This window comes from Camelus ferus, chromosome 7 (assembly GCF_009834535.1).
Source record: "Camelus ferus isolate YT-003-E chromosome 7, BCGSAC_Cfer_1.0, whole genome shotgun sequence".
Lineage (NCBI taxonomy): Eukaryota > Metazoa > Chordata > Mammalia > Artiodactyla > Camelidae > Camelus > Camelus ferus.
In genome coordinates, this window is record NC_045702.1 from 51,299,103 (window position 1) to 51,318,615 (window position 19,513).

General features: G+C 38.9%; 1 protein-coding gene across 1 annotated transcript in view; it reads right to left on the minus strand.

Moving 5' to 3' along the window:
• TSPAN13 (tetraspanin 13) overlaps positions 1-17,019 on the minus strand; it is a 31,684-nt gene extending 14,665 nt beyond the window's left edge. Inside the window, exon 1 of the mRNA XM_032483896.1 lies at positions 16,810-17,019. Within this exon, the coding sequence (XP_032339787.1) occupies positions 16,810-16,872 (63 nt within the window). The 5' untranslated portion in view covers positions 16,873-17,019. The remainder of the gene's footprint in view (positions 1-16,809) is intronic.
• Positions 17,020-19,513: the final 2,494 nt, after the last annotated feature.

The window sequence follows — 19,513 nt, forward strand, 5'->3', positions numbered from 1 at the left end:
GCATTTCAGCAAAATGAGAAAATTGTCGTCTGCTCTCTCAGCTACTCAACTTACAGGCTCTCATTAACAATGAGAACCTTTTCCCCTTTGAAAAATAATGTCTATAACTAAAAGGGGGTGGGGCACTTTGTCACTTCTTTAAGAAGTTCTAGGTCTTAGACTAGGCATTAAGCTGTTATTGAAAACATTATCTAGATCATTTACAAGGATCTCTGCCCTGATTTTTTTTTTTTTTTTTTTTTTAGGTAGTGGGGGAGAAAGGCTACACCCTCCTATGTAACTGTTGAGAGTATTCCTCACCAAGTTCGCTCTGCTGTGTCTCTAATAGAGTTTTAGCCCATCTCCATCACTAATACTACGTGCCTCTCCTTCAAAAACATTTTAAAGGATCTATCAGTTTCCTCTTGTTGCTTTAACCAATCACCACAAGCTTAGTGGCTTAAAAGAACACAAATTCATTCTCTGGCAATTCTGGAGGTCAGAAGTCCAACATGGGGTCTTACTAGGCTAAAATCACAGTGTCGGCAAGGCCTCATTTCCTTCTGGGAGCTGTAGGGGAGAATTCATTTCTTTTCCTTTTCTAGCTTTTAGAAGCCACTTGCACTGCTCGGCCTGTACAACTCCTTCCTCCATCTTCAACACCAGCAGTGTCGCATCTTCAGATTTCTCAGACCGCAACCTGCTTTCCTAAGTACATCACTTTCTCTGAGTATAACCCACCTACATTGTTCCTCTATGGACCTTTGCGATAATGTAGGGCTCCCCCAGGTAATTCAGAATAATCACCCCGTCTCAAGGTGCTTAATTTAATCACATCTTCAAACTCCCTTTCACTCTGTAAGGTAACATATTCACAGGTTCTAAGGATTAAGAAGTGCACTTTTGCGGGGAGAGGAGTATTATCCAGCCTACCATAGAGGCTTCCAGGAACATGGGCAACTGAGTTACCATAGAATCCTTCCTGCTACACATACTTTAAAATACTGAAAAAGACTGTAACATTTGATTTAAATATATAGCTGAGCACAGAGGAACTGTGGGAAATTCCCACTGACCACAGAAGAGGGGAAAACCGCAAGTCAGAACTGCAAAGATTCAACTGACACTGTGGGGCCATGAGAAATGGGGAAGGGATTTCTAGATCAGTTCCCTAAGGGGAGGGACTTGGGTTTTAAACCAGGCAGAATTTGGAAGTGGAACCAAGACCGTCGCATATCTAGACCTCCAGAAAGCTGTATTTTCAGTGTAAACAGTCATAGAAAAACTATACCACCACACCCAGGAAGACAGCAAAGACTTCTGAGTCTCTTCAAAATCTGCAAGAAAGAGACACTCCAAGCCTACCATGCCCATGTTTGGAGTCTAAATGTACTACCCAGGCATGCAGGAATCTCCAAACAAAGCAATTTAAATAAAAGTTGATCACAAGTAGTGATGGCATTTAGGGAAGAAAACTCAAGGAAGCCAATCCAAAATGACTCAAGAGGCACACTTCTGAATCCCAGCCTTCCCTCACACCATTCCCAAAGGGAAAACAAAATAAAACAAAACCAAACCTGTGTTGTCAATCAAAAATCACAAAATACATAAGAAAAAATCTACAATGACAGAGATGGAACAGACACAGGAAAAGGATTGGAGCTCCCAAGAACCTGAATAGAACTAACTAAATGAGAGGAGAATTAATATGTTTAAACTGACTAAAAAGATAGTTTAGGGGGAAAAAATATGGAAAAAACAAAACCCTATTTAAAAATGGAGACTTGAAAAAGATCCAACCAGAGAAAATCCAAAGAAAGTAGAAAGAATGAAACATATAATAGGAAGGATAAATAAAGTTTCATTAAAAAAGAAAAAATTTCAGGTCTACAGCAAAATTATTTTTTAAGAAAAAGAACAAGAGTAAATCCCCCCCATATTTCCTTAACTGGAAAGAATAGCTATCAAAAACCCAAAGCAAAAATCATACTCAATGATAAAACCTGAGAAACATTTCACTCTCAATTTAGGAATAAGATAAGGGTGCCAGCTTTCACTGCTTGTACTGAGCACTGTAGTGGAGGTCTCAGACAACTGCCTAGGAGTGAATATGGAACAAAGAGAAGGGGAAAACACAGCTATTGTTATTCAAATCAATGGGAGTAACTACATATAAAATTCAAAAGATTGCAAATATTATTAAAATTAATAAGAACCAGAAAAGTTGTTAGAAATAGGATCAATATACAAAAACCAATAGCATGTTGATGCACTCAAAAAAATTTTAATGTATTTCTTTAAAAGCAATTTGTAAGCTCCCAAAATATAAGGTATGTATTCATACATCTAACAAAATTACTAAAAGACTTCCATGGATAAAATTGTGAAATGAATTGAAGAACATGAAAAAGACCTAAATTAAAATAAGAGATACATCTTATTTATGGTGGGAACATTCATTATAATAAAGCATCAGTTCACCTTCAATTTAGCCTACAAATTCAATGTATTTCTAGTTAAAGTCTCACGAGGGTTTTGGGTGAAAATTTATACAATGATCCATTAAGTTACATGGAAGAATAAATGTCATTAAAGAACTGGAAACATTTTTAAGAAGATTAATGGGAAAGGCCTGTGTCTGCTGCACTTTTTCTCAGCTCAGCTCCACAGTCACCAACACCACGCATAACAAATGCTCCCAGTGGCAAATCAACTATTGTCAGTGGTTACACTTAACTGTCCCATATTCTATCTTTGTTATTGCTTTCCCAGTGCTCTGCAAAACCTAAGCCTGACTCTACATCTTTTGAATGTGTTTTATTTTTTTTTAATTAGTAAAATTAAATGTCTAAACAAAGCTAAAAAACATAAAGAAGTTAAAAATAATCTAAACAAATATCAGAATTTCTTGTAATGGTTTGGTAATTAAAACCCAGTAACTAAACAATCCAGCAGTGAGGGCCTGAGAGATATAGAATTCTAAGTCAGTGAGGAAAGAGTAGTCTTTAATTAATAGCTCTTTCAAAACTACCTCCTGATGTTTAAAAATAATAGCCGTAACCCCCACCTCACACCATAGATTTAAAGCTTAATTATAAAAAGCAAAACTTAAACTTTAAGTGAAAAAATACAGAGAAATGTTTTGACTTTGTAGTTAAAGATAAATTTCTTAAACAAGACCCCCAAAGAGCACATGTAATAATACTAAGATGGTATTTACTATGTGCAAATAAGTATTCATAGTCTTTACATATATGAACTAATTTGATCTTCACAAAAACCGTAAGTGGTAGATAGTATTACTGCCTCCATTTTCCAGATGAGGAAGCTGTGCACAGAGACGTTAAGAAATTTGCCCAAGGTTACACTGCAAGGAAAGGATAGAATGAGACATGAATCCAGGCTGCCTGGCTACAGAGTGCATGTTCTCACCCACCACACTATACTCCACATTAAAATCTTAAAATTCTGTATGACAGAGGAAAACCAGACAAATGTAGAATATGCCCAGGACTAGGAGAAGATGTTTCGAGCATACAGATATGTATTACAAGACACCCACAAATCGATTTAAAAGGACAAAAAGCACATTGAAAACTGGTCAAAGGTAATGAGAGATGGTTCACTGACGAAGAATCCAAAAGGCCAATCAACACATGAAAGATGTTAAATCTCATGATATACTAGGAAAACAAAAATTAGAACAATGGGGTGAACCTCAGAGTGGATCTCACATTCACTAGAGTGGCAAAAACCACCCTGATGACCCCAGGATACAGAGAATCTAGAACTCACATTCAACCAGAAGCGTAAATACTTGTGGCCACCTTCACTTTTTTAGGTGCTGCCAAATTGTTCTGTAAAGATACCTGTCTCTTAATAAACTGGAAATTCTGCTTCTAGGTTAATATCCAAGAAAAATACCCATGCCCCAACCAGACACACATATATCAGGATTTTGCTGCAGCCTTGTTTGTAATAGTAAAAAACTGAAAACCTCAAGCACCATGACGAGGGAATTCACAGACTCTGGTGTGATAATACAGTAGAATACGAGTGATTCTGATCTATTTCTATTAAATCTGTAAATCCCAAGCATAAAAATGAAACAAGATGATTAAACATTGACAAAACAAATCACTGACATAAATTTTCAAACACAAAAACAACACTATATCTTCTCTGTGGTTAATTGATCAAATTGTCGCGTATGTGTGCCTATAAATATATAAACATGCATGGAAATGACAAATGTTGATTTCAGGATAGTGACTACTTTGGGGTGGGGGTTGGGAAAGCGGCTAGAGAGTAGGCCTTTAGCTGTATTGTAACTTTTAACCTCTTAAAAAGAGAGAGACATGGCAAAACAATGGCATTTGTGAAGTTGAGCTGTTAGGCTCACAAGAGTATACCATATTATTTTCTACATATATGAAACATTCCTAGTTAAAACTAGGCTTAAAATTTTAACAGCCCCCTTCTTACTAGAGCCCCAATACTAAATTCTTCTGCTTTGCTTTCCTCTGTGAACTGGTCCAGATTTCCTCAGCCAATCTTTTGTTCCCACTATTCCCCAAACACAGCTACTTATATCAAGATAGTCTCATTTGTCTTTCAAATATGTCACATTAATTCCCATCTGTGCATCTCCGGGTACCATCCACATTCTCTGCTATAATTTGTTTCCATTTAGGAAAACGGAAGGCTTTCACATGAAGGTGGTACAGACCTGAAGGCAGTAGGCAATCATTTCTTGAATCTCCACTTGTCTGTAACAGAAAGCAAGATGCTAAGTCTATCACACCTGGGTAGACTCACATGTGAATCAAGACATCCCCATCATTCCTTTCTCGTACCCAAATCCTAAATGCACATACACACATAAATATACACTCTCATTTATAAGGTGGAAAAGAACACAGATTTAACTATCCAAGCCAAAACAAAATTTGCATTTACTATTACAACAGTGAAATAAATTGTCCAAACATCAACTTATTTCAGCAACTCAATTTTCTGATCAACCCCCAAAAATATGTTTGGGTTTTTTCCATCAAAAAACTGAAAACAACATAAATGCTTTCTTGTATGTGACTGGTGTTTCTAACACATTGTAACAGAAAGCCCCCAAGTACTCATAATTAACTTTCTAAATTGGAAACCACACCTAAAGGTTTACGACATACCTCCAAAGAGATTTGATTGTCAGTGTTTAACTTTTACTAAGAAGGAGCCTTTAAAGATAATAATGAAGCAATTTATTTGAGTAGTGGTAATTGTAGGTTATGGCTGGTTTGTAATTTGGAAGAGAATGGAATTATGTGAAGCCTTCCAAACTAGTGATATAAAAATTATGGATTCCAATAAAATTAATTCTAACTGTATAATTAAAAAGACTGTTTGTCACCAGAACTTGGTAGACAAAGGAGCTGCAAAAATCTTCTGTTTAATAAAAACAAGTTTCCTTATGAGACCAAATGTGACAGAAAGTAAATTTAGACCTATGACAAATAGTTTCCTTCCTGTGGGAGGCAAAATGCTGATAAAAACAAATTATGGATCTGTTAACTGTTTGATAGCAATGCTTTTTATGAGCAGGGAGAACCAACCTTTCCTGATTTCTCTTTAAACCAAAGGGAAGTGAATCACACAAAAAAAGCTTTTAAAAGAGAGACTGGAAAAGCTAAAGGCATGTCAAAGCAAGGTTTTACAAGTGTCTACAACTGGCACTGCTTCCCCAAGCAAATCCTAAAGAAAAGCAGGTGGTGGCAAAACTACCAGTGCACACGTGGGAAGAGTCTGATGGAGGAGGGCACTAGTGGCATAAATCTATGTGGCCAGAGATCTTAACCTAGTCCCTTTATTTTACAGGTGATAAATCCGAGCAGCAAAATGACATGCCCAATGACAGAGGCAGAACTGCGGCAAACTTTCTGTTTGGTGCATTTTTAATCTGTGTAGGACTGTATCATAGCGTCTAACAGCATAGTTAAGTAACTTCTAACGTTGAGATACAGTACTAAAGACAGTATTACAATGCAGAAGTTGTAGTTCTTGCTTTGTTGCCAGATTGATATGCGTTTGAATGGCATCTCCTTAACTACTCCCTGTGAGACGTGGTTGCACAGTCATGTATAAAAGAACAATAAGGTCCTCATACAACTTTTCTATTAGTTAACTACCAAATCCCTGCTTATTCATTTTGTGCTTTTTATTTTTCTTCGACCCAACTTAGAATATATGTCTCCTACCCCCACATTCATACACCAGCACACAGGGCATCGATAATAAGGGAGCAGGAAAGTCTACTCAGGATGAAGAGTCTTTGTCTCAAGATCACTCTAGAAAATAAAATTGTTTGAAACTAATAAACAGGTACTTACACACTTTTTGGATCAATACACACAGTGCCACTACAGAAGAAAGACCAAAAATATGTTGTGCATAATGTTGTTTATAATAGCTTAAGTGGGTGTTGAAGTATTAAATCACTACAGCAAGCCTTTCCAATGATGAAGGGATTTCTAGAACAGTCTAGAATTAGGAACAGAAGAATCAGACCAGTTCCCGCTTAGAGGAAGGATGATCTCTGTGAGGGACATAAGGTGCTTTTACAACCCAGCACATACATTTCTGGTAAAACTCTTCATCACCATGTCTCATTGCCCACTCCGACCACTACCAGCAGCAATCATAGTCACTCATACTCCTGTCCATAGTGATCGGTCCCTGGGTTGGGTCCACAGACCAACAGGATCAATCAGCACGTTCCACATGATAACACAAGAATATTGAAAGAAAAAAAAAAGGTTCCTCTAGTAGAGCAAGCTATAAGGACAATGAAAACTGATTCTGCCAGTGGCTATCTTGCACATGGAAAGATCTAACCTCAAAAAGAGCCAAAGCAGTGGCAAACTGGGCTGTGAAGTGAACAGAAGGGGCAAGAGAGCCTCATCTCTTCTGAACCCCTTGATCCGGCTTGTACTTGATGATCCAACTATTGGATCTCCCAATTATATCCCTGTAAGAGTTTGCGCTATCTCGCCCATACATTCTTTTAAGCTCATCGTTAACTTATATAAAGAACTCAGGGTAATACAAGCTTCATCTTGCAAGTGTTTATCATTAATTTTTTAATACTTTAATACAAACTTGTAGTGACTCTGTCTACATTCCCTACTGTGACCATCGTTCCCACCTAGACTAACTAAATCCTTCACTTTCGTCAATGGGCTTCTAAGAAATCTGAGTCCTCCCTTTTAGCCAAAAAGACCTCCCCGAAACTTTTTACTCTAAGGACAAAATAAGAAGAGAATCAACAAGTCAGAGAAATGTCCCAGGCCATCTTCCTCCTGCAACACCCTCCCCAGGCTTACAAAATTGAATTCTAGCCTCAACTTCACTGCTGAGCAGGTCAGTGGTTGGGAGCAGAGGTTGTGCAGCAGGAGGGAGGGATTACAAAGGAGGATAAGGAAATTACAGGGTGATGATACACTCAAGTTCTTGAATGTGATGATGGGTTCACAGGTGTATATATGGGTCAAAACTTTATCAAATTTATACTTTAAATATGTGCAACTTACTGTATGTCATTAACACCTCAATAAAACTCTTCTATAAAATACACACATACAGAGCTTTACACAGAAAAGATTTTACAGCATCATCCCCCTCCCAGCATGGAACAAATCATGACACCTAGAGCTGCAGATGTAACCGGGTGACGAGGAAGAAAGTCACATACCAAGGATGGTGGGGTAGGAAAAAAGACTGGGACCTTGATATCATGACTAAACTGTGCACCTGCTCCAGACTCCCTACCTCTAGACATCTTGCCACATGAAAATGATAGAGCTTACTATTTTAAGCAGCAGTAGCTGGCTTTTAGTTACCTGCATCTGGACTCTATTCCTAATATGGTGGTCTCCGATGGTCTTTTATTTAAGGCCGATAAAATCAGGTCATACCCATACTGGCTATCTTTTGCTTCTAATCTCAGAATAAAGCCAAATCCCAGGCTGACAAATCCAAGGATGTGAAGGGCCTGGATTACCTCTGGAGGTAATTCATTAGCCACTATTCACCACCTCCAGCCATACTTTGAATTCTTCTAATGAGCCCTCTATACTTGAAGCACCATACAATCAAAGCACCTGTTGACCTGATAGCCCTAGCACCTGGCTGCGTGCCTGGTACACAAGAGGGACTCAAAATACAATGCTGAACCCAGGAGCTCCTGATCTTGCTCATTATGCTTGAGGGATAGGCACATGCTTCCCTTAACCTAATCAATATTTGGGGGGAAGAAATCTAGCCTAAGGATGTCCCAGGTTATTCCTCCTCTATATAACCTACAAAAGAGAGATCTTCATTCTTTCCTCAAATATCCACATTTCAGGAACAAGATGCATAGAGAGACTTGAATCATTTCTAAAACAGCTACATTTTTTTTTTTTTTTGAGCATCCAAATTCTACCAGGGTAAGTGAATTGCTCTGAGGATGAAAGAGAAATGTAAAACATTTGAAAAAACTGGATGTGATTCTGTAGTTAAATTATTTAAAAATGTTTTGTCAGCATTAAAGCCAGAGAGAAGTCACGATGTAGTGGAAGGTCAGAAACTTGTACCAGGAATGAGAGTTAGAAGGACTGCACCACCAAAATGTACCACAGCACCCACAGACACAGAAGAACAAAGGCCCCAGACCACCTCCCCTCTCCATGCTTCAACATGTGGTGAAGGAATCACACTTGAACACTGAACTCTCCCTCTGAACTTCTGCCTAATGTGGAAAAATGAGGAATGATTCAGCCATGATGAAGGCATGTGTTTCTCCAATGCCAAATATCTGGATAGAAATCTGAAAATTCTATAAATAATCTAGATATTGCTAAATAACCAGACATTTATTAGTGTTGAAGCCAAGACCTCAGCTCTTTGTTTCATTTTCATTCTTCAAATGACACCAGGACGGCTGAAGTGCCTTTGTCACTTATTTTTCTTCTCTCTGTTCTCCTTGGTGCCAAGCAGATTGCTTCATACTTACAAAGCACAAAATACATAGTATATAATATTCTCTGGAAGAAACTATATAAAGAGAATCAACAGTCCTGACTTGCCGATTTTCCAGGGATAACCAGTTTGAGGTGGCACTCATAGCTGCCAACAAAGTTTCAACCCCACCCTACTCCTTCCTTCTTCAGAGCAGTTCTAGGAGACAAGAGTTATGGGCAAGATAACCCTGCACTGATTCCTTCATTCAGTCAACTAAATGCCAACCATGTGCCAAGGCTGTGCTGGGCACTCAGGAAAGCAGGAGTGATTGGGACATGGTCTTTATTGTTGAGGGACATACAGTCTATCATATGAAAAAAATAAAAGGGTAATTGCTTTTCTTCAATGACTTCTTCATTGGTCAATTCAAGAACCATGTCTTACTCCTCATCTCACTCAGCAGCATTTGTCACAGATGTTCAGTTCTGTCTCCTTAAAATGATGTGCACTTTGGCTTCGAGGATACCAGTCTCTACCAGGTTTTCCTCCTATCTGACCAGCCATTCCTTCTCAGTCTCCTTTATTGGCTTCTCCTTGTCCCCTGGAACTGTTATCACACGAGTGTCCTTGGTTTAATCCACAGACCACCTTCTCCATCACTCCTCACTAACTTGTTGATCTTATCCAGTAGCAACTCTAAACTCTGAATATCATTCTCTACATTGATGACTCCCTGAATTTAAACCTCCAGCTATTCCTCTCCCCTGAACTTAACTGCTATTCGTCTACCTGCTACTTGACAGCTCCACTTGTGTATCTGTTTGGCATCACATCTAATACTGAACCCCTTATTTTCCTTTTGAAGCCTGTTTCACCCAGCGTATTCTCCATTTCTGTTAAGGACAGATCCAGCCAGCCAGCTGCATAGGCCATAATCACCAGTAATCTGTGACTGGTCTCTCTCACACCCTATGCTAATCCATCAGGAAACTATGTTGTCCTCATCTTCAAAATATACCCCAAATCTGACAATTTCTCTTACTTCCATTGCTATCATATTGGTCCAAATCTCTATCATCTCTTGCCTAAATTACTGCAATAGCCTTATATGAGATCTCCCTCCTACTATTTTTGCCATCTAGAATCTGTTCTCAATTCTGCAGCCAGAAAAACATTTAAATGAAAATCAAGCCCAAAGCCACCAACGCCTCCCCATTTCACTTGGTGCAGAAGCTCAAGTCCTTACACTGCTCTCAAGGCCCTTCAACTGGCTCCTTGAACTTCTGTGACTCACTCCACTCCTTACTCGCTCTGTTCCAGTCACCCTGGATTCTTTTCCATTCCTTGCATAAACCAGGAATACTCCTTCAGGATCTTTCCAAAGGCCATTCCCTTGACCTGAAACACTTTTTCCAGATGTCTGTCCTTCATCTTCATTAAGTCTTTGTTCCAGTGCTGCCTTCCCAAGCAGGCTAACCCTGACCACCATGTATAACACATACGTAATGCCAAATATAATCCTGACACCACATATAACATCTGTAACACCATCCCAGTCCACTGCCCCACCACTCTTCATCCTCCCTACTCCATTTTTCCCCATAGCACTTTTTATTTTTACCTTCTAACATGATGTGTAATTTATTTCCTTATCATCTATCTTCTCCCCCAAATTTAAGATCCATGAAGGCAGGATGTTTTGACTTGTTTTTGCTCTCTGCTGCTGATGCTCAGTTAATATTATTGGAATGAACAAAAGAAATTATTTGGGTTCATCTTGTAATACATTTATATTAGACTAATAATAATATATTAGATTGATGATATAAAGAACTCTAGCCAACTGTGATTATATTTTACAGGAAGTTGATTTGTTCATGGGAAAAGTTACAGAAAAACCTCAGACATAAGGAAAGGCTGGCCAACAACGAAAGAAAAAAGAGTATTTCAAGAAACATATTAGATTCTACACGAGACAGATAAATGTAATTCCTACTTATTATTATTTAACCCAATGTTAACTTTCATGTTTTAAAATATCTGGCTGTCTTCTAGATTTAATTTTGATCAAATTATCATATTTATGTAAGTCTTCATCAGGTATGTTTTACCTCTGGTAAAAAGGGGTCAGCCAATTCTGCAAATCCAATTCAAGAGGTATTTACATAGTATAAGCTCTGTGCTAAAAAAAAAAAAAAAAAAAAAAAAAAAAGCTACAAACTAAAGGACAAAACAAAAAGAAAGCTATGATTTCTGTCAACAAAAGGTAAATGGTCTAGCTGGGAATAAAAGCAAACACAAAGGTATCTATAATGTAGAGCGTTGGTATGGTCAACGGCAAAGATAGAATTAAATAAAACCTTACAACACTGGCTCTCAGCCCTCACTGTAATTAAGAATTAGCTAGGAAGCTTTTTAAAAGGGGTTTAAAAAAAAATGCCACCTCCCTCTGCCTGAATCCTGATTGAATTAGTCTGGAATGGCACTCAAGTATTAAGATTCCCAAGTCAAATTTTAAGGAAACAATTCCTTTTGACTAAAGAAGAAGGAGGCTTTATTTGAGTAACTTTACAAAGACAGAGCAAGGTATTATGGGTCAAGAGCAGAGGATCAGCAAAGACAGGCAGCAAAGGGCAAAATGGGGAATCCTCTGTGGCTGAAATCTACAAAGGGATGCAGATGGGAGAAGCGGATGGTGAAAGACCTTGAATGGCATGCTAAGGAATCTGGGGTTATTCTCTAAGAGTCTTCATCCATCACTACAAGTGGGTCTGGATTATTCATTTTACAGTTAATTAAATATGATAATTTGGAGGATCAATTCAGGTGAAATGTGATAAGGAGTAAGAGGAACTGAACCTAGTCTGTCTTCTCCAGTAATTCAAATGTTTGGAGTGATGATGGCCCACTTGTAACCACGTAACACTGTATGTAAATTAAACCTCTGAGACGTTCAATTCTCACTTTTCAAATATACGCTGAAATACAATTATCCCCCAAATAAGTTCTCTTTCTTTGTAAATGCCTCTGAATTATGTCATTGAACTTTGTGAAAGTCAAAACCTTATTTCAAATGAGCAATGACATAAATGGCACATTTTTGTTACTCTGTTTTAAAATCAAAAGTTGGGAAATTTCACAAACATATTTGGCACAATGACTGACTATAAATATCAACTCAACAGCATCATGTGAAAATTCCAGGTTCTGTCAATAGTGAATCATTTCAAATTCAAAATGCAAGTAAATATTTAGCAACCACTTAAATACTTTAAATTCATTCAGTAGTTTGAACAAGGGCAGAGAGAAGTAATAATAAACCTAACCACACATTAAAATATAAACAAGAATAACTTGAAAAAATGATGATCAGAATTTTGAAAAATGGCAAATGCAATCATTTGGAAGCAAATGCAGTAAGTTTATTTTTCTTTGGCTGAAGTATTATTCTTTTTCATTTATTTTGGGGTGGAGACTGAACAAAATTATAGTTTTCCTGCACTCTAATGACCAGAATAGGACTCAAAAAATGCACAGGCAAATCATTCCAAATTTATACTCACCACACCTCAGTCATTTTTACTTACAGCTGAAAGATTAATATTAGTATTTTGAGGGTATGAACTCCTGCCTCCGTAGGGCCTGCTTGAGTTAATACCAGCCCAACGGCTCGAAAATCTTCTCATTGTACCATATCGGTTTGTAATTCAGGAATTTTAAAATGATTCGACTTTCCACAAAGCTGTAACAACTTACTTTTTTTCTATAGTGCATCCAAAACATTTACTCACTTTCTCTCATTTTATCCTAATGACACCATGAGGGAAGAATGAAAAATATCATCTCCAGTTTATAAGTGAAAAAAAACCCTGAAGTTCAGATGGAGACTTTTGCCGAAGGTTAAATTCCAAGCAAGTTGTGAAGATGGTATTCACACTTAGGTTTTCCTTCTGAATCCAGCTCTTTTTCTCTCCATAGATTGTATAGATTTTTACTTATATATAATGGAAAATGTTTATATATATACATAAAATCTGACATGTTTTACCTACTTCAAGACAATTTCAATTTCAGAGATAATTAAAATGCAAATAAACATGCCTTAGAATCAACGTAAATCAATATAATGTTCAACTGCATAGAGATTTTTCCCAAAGCAACCAAAGGTATAGAAAAAATATGGCAAAAAAATCCAACATAAACAGAGAAAGATTTTAGAAGAATAAATATAGAATACGAAAACAAAACTGAAACTTCTAAAATGCCCCTTCTCATTTGAAAACCACAAGTTACTTTCTGTTCCTTACATTCTTAATTAAAATTATTCACATATATATAATATATACACACACATACATATAAATAGCAGTGCAATTCCTAGAAGTCTTTTCTTCTCTGCTTAAGAAGCAGCATGAGGAGATATATTATAAATCCTCAAAATGTTACATATTTAATAGAGCACTTATTTCATACTTCCTAAAATTCCCCACAGATCACTAGGAATAATTTTTGAAGTTATTTTGTACTTTTTGTCAAAATATTTTCCATCAAAATTATTTTAAAGTAAATTATTAAAAATAAAATAGACCATTTTCCCACTTGTATTTACATCCTGAATAGTATCAAAAAGACCCGAGCTATTTCTACATTTCCCCTATTCAATCATACCCTAACCACTCAACTTCTCTACCCCACAAAGATCTCCCCTAGTCCTAAATTTTATGATCTAAAATCAGTCCTTCCCTTAGATAGCATTAATTTTCCTACTCCATAAACCCCAACTAGAGCCTGTCTTCACATAGTAGGCATCTGCCTATTATTTCCCACTGTCCTCAGCAGAGTACACACAGTAGGCAAATGTTTATTGACTGAATAATGTTCTTGAGATCATATGTAGAGAAGATGGTGAATGAACAAGAGACTTCATAAAGGCATATTGATTTTAAAGCCAAGTTTGGTTCACTGCTGTATTCCCAGACTGAGAATAGTGCCTTGCACATTGTAGACAATCAATATTTGAGTGAAGAAATCTTCATTGTCTTTACATACAGGAAGTTCTAAAGCAAGTCATTCTCTTTCATAGAACACCATGAAGGTACATAAAGAGATCATAGCTTCTCCCTTTCCTCCTGTATCTATAAACTGTTCATATTCATTATACTAACTTAAAGTTGTTCACTCCTAGGGATTCTATTAATTAAAGCAACCAAACCATAAACGATGACAAAAATTAGGCTTTGGCTAGAGATCAAAAGTCCGTAACAAGTTTGGGGGATGTTCCAGCCAACCTATTTTAATGACATGCTTTCTGGACTGATCACAAATTCTGTTCTCATCTCAAGGTCACTAGTAGGCCACTTAAGCATGTGGACAGTTAGGCTGCTAGAGTTCTAAGTTCCTCAGGAAAATGCTTTAATGCAAGAGTGATGACTCTTAAAGCAGGTCATGGCCTTTACACCTGCCACTCGAATACACAATCCTGTTTTACTAACACTTTTAGAAATGATCTCAGATCCTATCCTACAACTTTGAGCATATTTTAGAGGCAGGGACCCAGTGTGATTGGAACCTTAAAAGGGTCCTTCTATTTATGTCTTAAAAAGAAAGGTCTCCAGAATCTTCAGCCTCAATCCTGCCCCCAACTACTTCACATTTCCCATCTTAAAATGTTAAGGAGAGACTAGAGAAGATACAGAATCTAAACAATAGCAGTGGCACATTTTTAGCATCTATTTAAAACCTGGTTCAACTTTTACCTTTCATTTATTTCCAAGATAAATTGCTGAACTCATTTAATTGCTCACAAGGTATAAACAGTAGATACTAATTCATTTACAGAAATTTCCTTTTTCTAAAACGGCTAATCTTTAAAAAGGGATAACCATTTGTATGGTCCTGTGAATTTCCAATTAAGTTCTACTGCATAGCTATTAAAATTAATAGAATATATCGTGAAGGTCAAGAATTTAGAATAGATATGAGTCTTAATATGTTCCTTTAGAATTACCTTTCTCCTTGCTTTTCTGATATACAGTAAATACAACTAGAAATGACATATCTTTAAAGCAAAAGAACTAGATTTAAAAATAACTTGCCTTAAAATATATATACACACACACACACATATATATAGCACACTAATCTATACAGACCCCTGAGTCAAGTAAGTATGCAAAAATGACATTCTACTGTGTGTAAACAGATACTACAAGGTTAAGTGTCTGGTGAACAGGTGACTAAACCATGGGGGAGGGGAGAGCAGAACTGAGTATAAAATGGAGAATGTGAAGTTCTAAGCAGGCCACTAACGCCAATAAAAGAAAATACCTGGAGAATTGGTCAGCATTTACTTAATAATCAACATGATAGGTATGCTTCAGGTGAGACAAAGGTGGATTTCGATCTGAAACTTGACATGGCTTGCCAATTATAAGGAGTTGAATCACCATGTGTTCTAGAATTTTTCCCAAGTCTACCATTAGTGACATGTTGATTAGATTCCTGCTCACTAGCCAGAAGAGCACACTTTACTCCAGTTTCTGTCTTGCTTTCAAAGCTCTGCAACCATGTTCACATACAAAGGAAAAGCAGCGGTAAAATGACCCGGCCTCTCTCTCCTGCTGGTGACTACAAGGCAGCCTCTCCATTCCAAGGATGTAACCTAAGCTGGCACAAATGGCCTAGCTCTCTGCTAATGCTGAGGAGCTGGGTTTGTTTTCAGGGTGGGTGCTGCAAAACGCCAGGTGTATTTATAGAAGGGAGCAAGACTATGATGAAGGGAAGATGACAAAAGAGGAAGTTTCTTCCGCCTAGTCAAGAAGCCTGTGAAAATATCTGGATTCCACAGCCTGGGTTCCACTCCTGATTCGCCAACTACCAGCTATGTAAACTTATTAAAACCCTTTTTGGTCTGTTATCTTATGTATGAAATTTAGACAATGCCCTTTGCCTCTGATGGCTGTCAGAAAGAAGAACGAAATCATGTGTGGAAAACCTGGGACGTGGTAGGCGATCGATAAATGGCAACCTGCTCCCTCATCCTCCAGTTCAACCAGAATGGCCCCTCGAAAATCACAAAGATAGACTGCAGGGTTAAAACTACATAGCCCAAGCTAGTTGTCAGGGAACGAAACAATTGGGTGGAGGCTTGCTTATTTACTGGAGGATTTCGCTTAAAATGGAGTTAAGCTATTGATAAGAGGTGAGACACATGGGAAAAGCATCAGGTATAAGCAAAACTCCGCCCTCACCCCCGCTCCGAAAAAAAGACATTCCTTTTTGTAAGCACGAAACAAACTTCGGAAGCTGCGGATATCCTGTGAACCTACCCGGTGGCCTCAATTAAAATCACGAGTGCGCACGTAGATCTAAACAAGACGCACGCCATCCATATGCCGCCTTGTCAGTTTCAGATCACGCTATTTTTGCACAACTGTCTTCAAATCCCAGGCGGCCCTCCCTCCTCCAAATCCGCCCCAGATGGGTTTGGAAACCAAGAAAGAGTTGCAAAAGGGATAAGGATAGGAAAGTGGGGAGGTCTGGTCAAATGACTGGAAAACAAGGCGGTGGGTGAGGGGGCGGGGTAGAGCAATGAGGCAGAGACGCGGCCAGCGAGCCAGAAAGACGGCGGCTTCACAATGAGAGGAAGAGACTGCGACAATCGCCGGCTTCGGTCCCCGGCGGGGACTGACGGCAAGGCCCGGGCCGCGCGGAGCGTGGGAAGACGGGAAGAGGGTGCGGAATGAAATGAGAGTCGTTGGCCAGACAAGGAAACCAAGGAGCACCGGAGCAGGTGCAAAGCCCCCAGGCAAGGAGGAACCGTTTCGGGATACTCACCGTGTAGAGTAGGTTGAGCGCGCACAGGCAGTTCTTGGAACACGCGAAGCCCCCGCAAACCATCTTGGAGCCTGTGGTTCCCGGCAACTGCAGGTAAAATCTGGCTCCAGCGGAGCCTCCCGAACAGCCTTTGTCCTTGCCTTTGGGGCTTGGCCAAGGCGAGGCAGCAGCGGGGACGCGCACGGGGAAGCCCGGGGCTAGGGCTGCAGTGTGCGGCTCGCCCCCGCCGGCGCCGACCCGCTCTGAAACCTGCGGCCGCAGCAGCTGGAGCCGAAGCCGGAGCCCCGCCCAGTCCCTCCGCCTCTCCCCGCGCGCTGATTGGCTGCCGGGAGGGAACAAAGGTAGAAATATGCAAATAAATGCGCTCTGCTCTCCGGGATCCGGGAGGGGCGGGGTGGGGCGGCCCCGGCGAGAGGGGGAAGGGGCAGAGGCCGTGGGGGAGGGTGCCCGAGGCCAGAGTGTGTGACTGCGACCTAGCTGCCTGGGGAGCAGGTGAGGAGAAGAGGGCGGGGATCGACGGAGATCCACGCTGGCAGGGAGAAAGATGACAGCACCTCTCGGTTCGCCCCAGCGGGTGACGTGGCACCATTTTGAATAATATTTTTAAATTAAGCACCTGGCCTTGCTTGAATAAATAAAGGAAGGAAAGAATAAATGAAGCAATGAATGAATGAATGTGAAAGACTGAAAAGAGAGAGTGGAGTGGGGAAAAATCAAAGGGAGGAAATAAGTGAAAGAATAAAGAGAGAATGAAATCTCTGCTTCTCTTAGAAAATAGGCAAGATGTATGGCCTGTGATTGTAACTCTGGTCCAGTCAGATTTATCCCACAGGGATTTGCAGAAATGCTGATAAACTTTATGAATACACGCATGCCAAGAAAATCGAGAGGGTGGGTTTTTTTGGTTTGTTTTGGTTTTTTGGTTTGTTGTTTGTTTTTTGTCTTCCAATCCTGAATATCAATAAACTGGGTTAGTTTTTTGTTTTGTTTTTTGGTTTTTGTTTGGCACCAATAAGAACTCTGAAAAATTTTAAGTGACAGTCTCTACCTCAGTCAATTCATTATCACTTTGAGTGTTTACTGTAGAAATGCATAATGTATCCTCAGATTCCTCCTCTATAATTTGGGATATTAACAGAATGTGAAGCATTTTTTGCACAATGCCTGGCTAGTCAGTAAATGTCAGCTACTATTAATATATCTAATAGTTTTTAAATACCTACTGTGTTCCTGGCAATAAGCTAAGCCAACAAAGATTTGATTATTTTATGGTTCCTTCTACCAAAAAATGTTCTTATAGAGAAATTTTCAGATATTTATATGAAAACTCAGGGTTTGTGCTGAGTAAAGTATGTGATAGCAAATGGTAAATACTGTATATATTAAATAAAACATTGCATCTGATTAAAATAGTCGTCTTGGAATTGTCTGCTCCCTCTTCTAACCTCTCCTTACCTCCCCAGGCCCCACCATACCAAGAAGGCTGCATTGATTCTTTAGCCTTTACATTCTGCATTAATCTTTGGTATATACCCAAAATTAATTCCAAAAATTAATTCAGAAAATTACACTGAAACCCAAATAATACTTTAGTGCTCAGCTTTCCAGGTTAGAAGCCAGAGGCTTACTAAAGAAAGAGTATTGGCGGGAGACCTAGCTTTCCCATCTGTGGATGTCACCAACACGGCCACCACTTCAACATTACCCAAACTACAGCAGCAACTCTCTCTTCTCCTTCTTCACAATACTCTCTACTACCTCCCAGTGGGCTGAATCTCTTACTTTTTTTTTCAGAGAAATGTCATCCATCAGTCAGGGGCCCAGCAAGTAGGAGATGACTCATTCAGATGACTGAGAAGAGTATACTAAACAGACTGCCTTCAAAAAATGTGGACAAGGTTAAAGGAAGCCAACAAAGGATGCTGAGGCAACTCAGAGCCAGCAGGAGCTGGCAAGGGGCGATTTAAGGGAGTAGTTACAGAAATCAGGCAGGAGCTGCAGCTGTAGGAGGGTTGTCTAAAAGGAGTTATGGACTTTAACAGAGAAAACAGGAATTATTGCAAACTGGAAAAGAAAACAAGTGAACATAGTGGGATTTATCCTTAGAATTTGGATGTAGGAATTTGCAAAAGACCATTTGCTCCCACCCTAAAAAGAATGAGCTAGAAAAGCTACAAAATCATAGTTTGTTTAAAGAAACCTATCAGTTGGGAGTTCGGGACTGGCTGATACAAACTACTGTGTGCAGAACAGATAAACAACAACGTCCTACTGTATAGCATGGGGACCTGTATTCAGTGGCTTGTAGTAACCTGTAATGAAAAAGAATATATATATATAAAACTGAATCACTGTGCTGTACACCAGAAACTAATACAACATTGTAAATCCAAAAATAAAAAAATTTAAAATATGGAAAACAAACAACAAAGGTTAAAAAATAAATAAATAAAACCTATCAGAAAACGAAACAAAAACAAACTCATAGACACAGAGAACAGATTGGTTGTTACCAGAGGAGAAGAGGGGGCAAAGTGGGCAAAGTGGGAGAATAGGATCAACCATATGATGACAGGTGGTAACTAGACTTTTGGTGGTGATCACTTTGTAGCGTACATGGACTTGGAATTACAATGTTGCACACCAGAAACATATAATGTTTTATACCAATTTAACTTCAATTTTTAAGAAAAATTGTCATGGA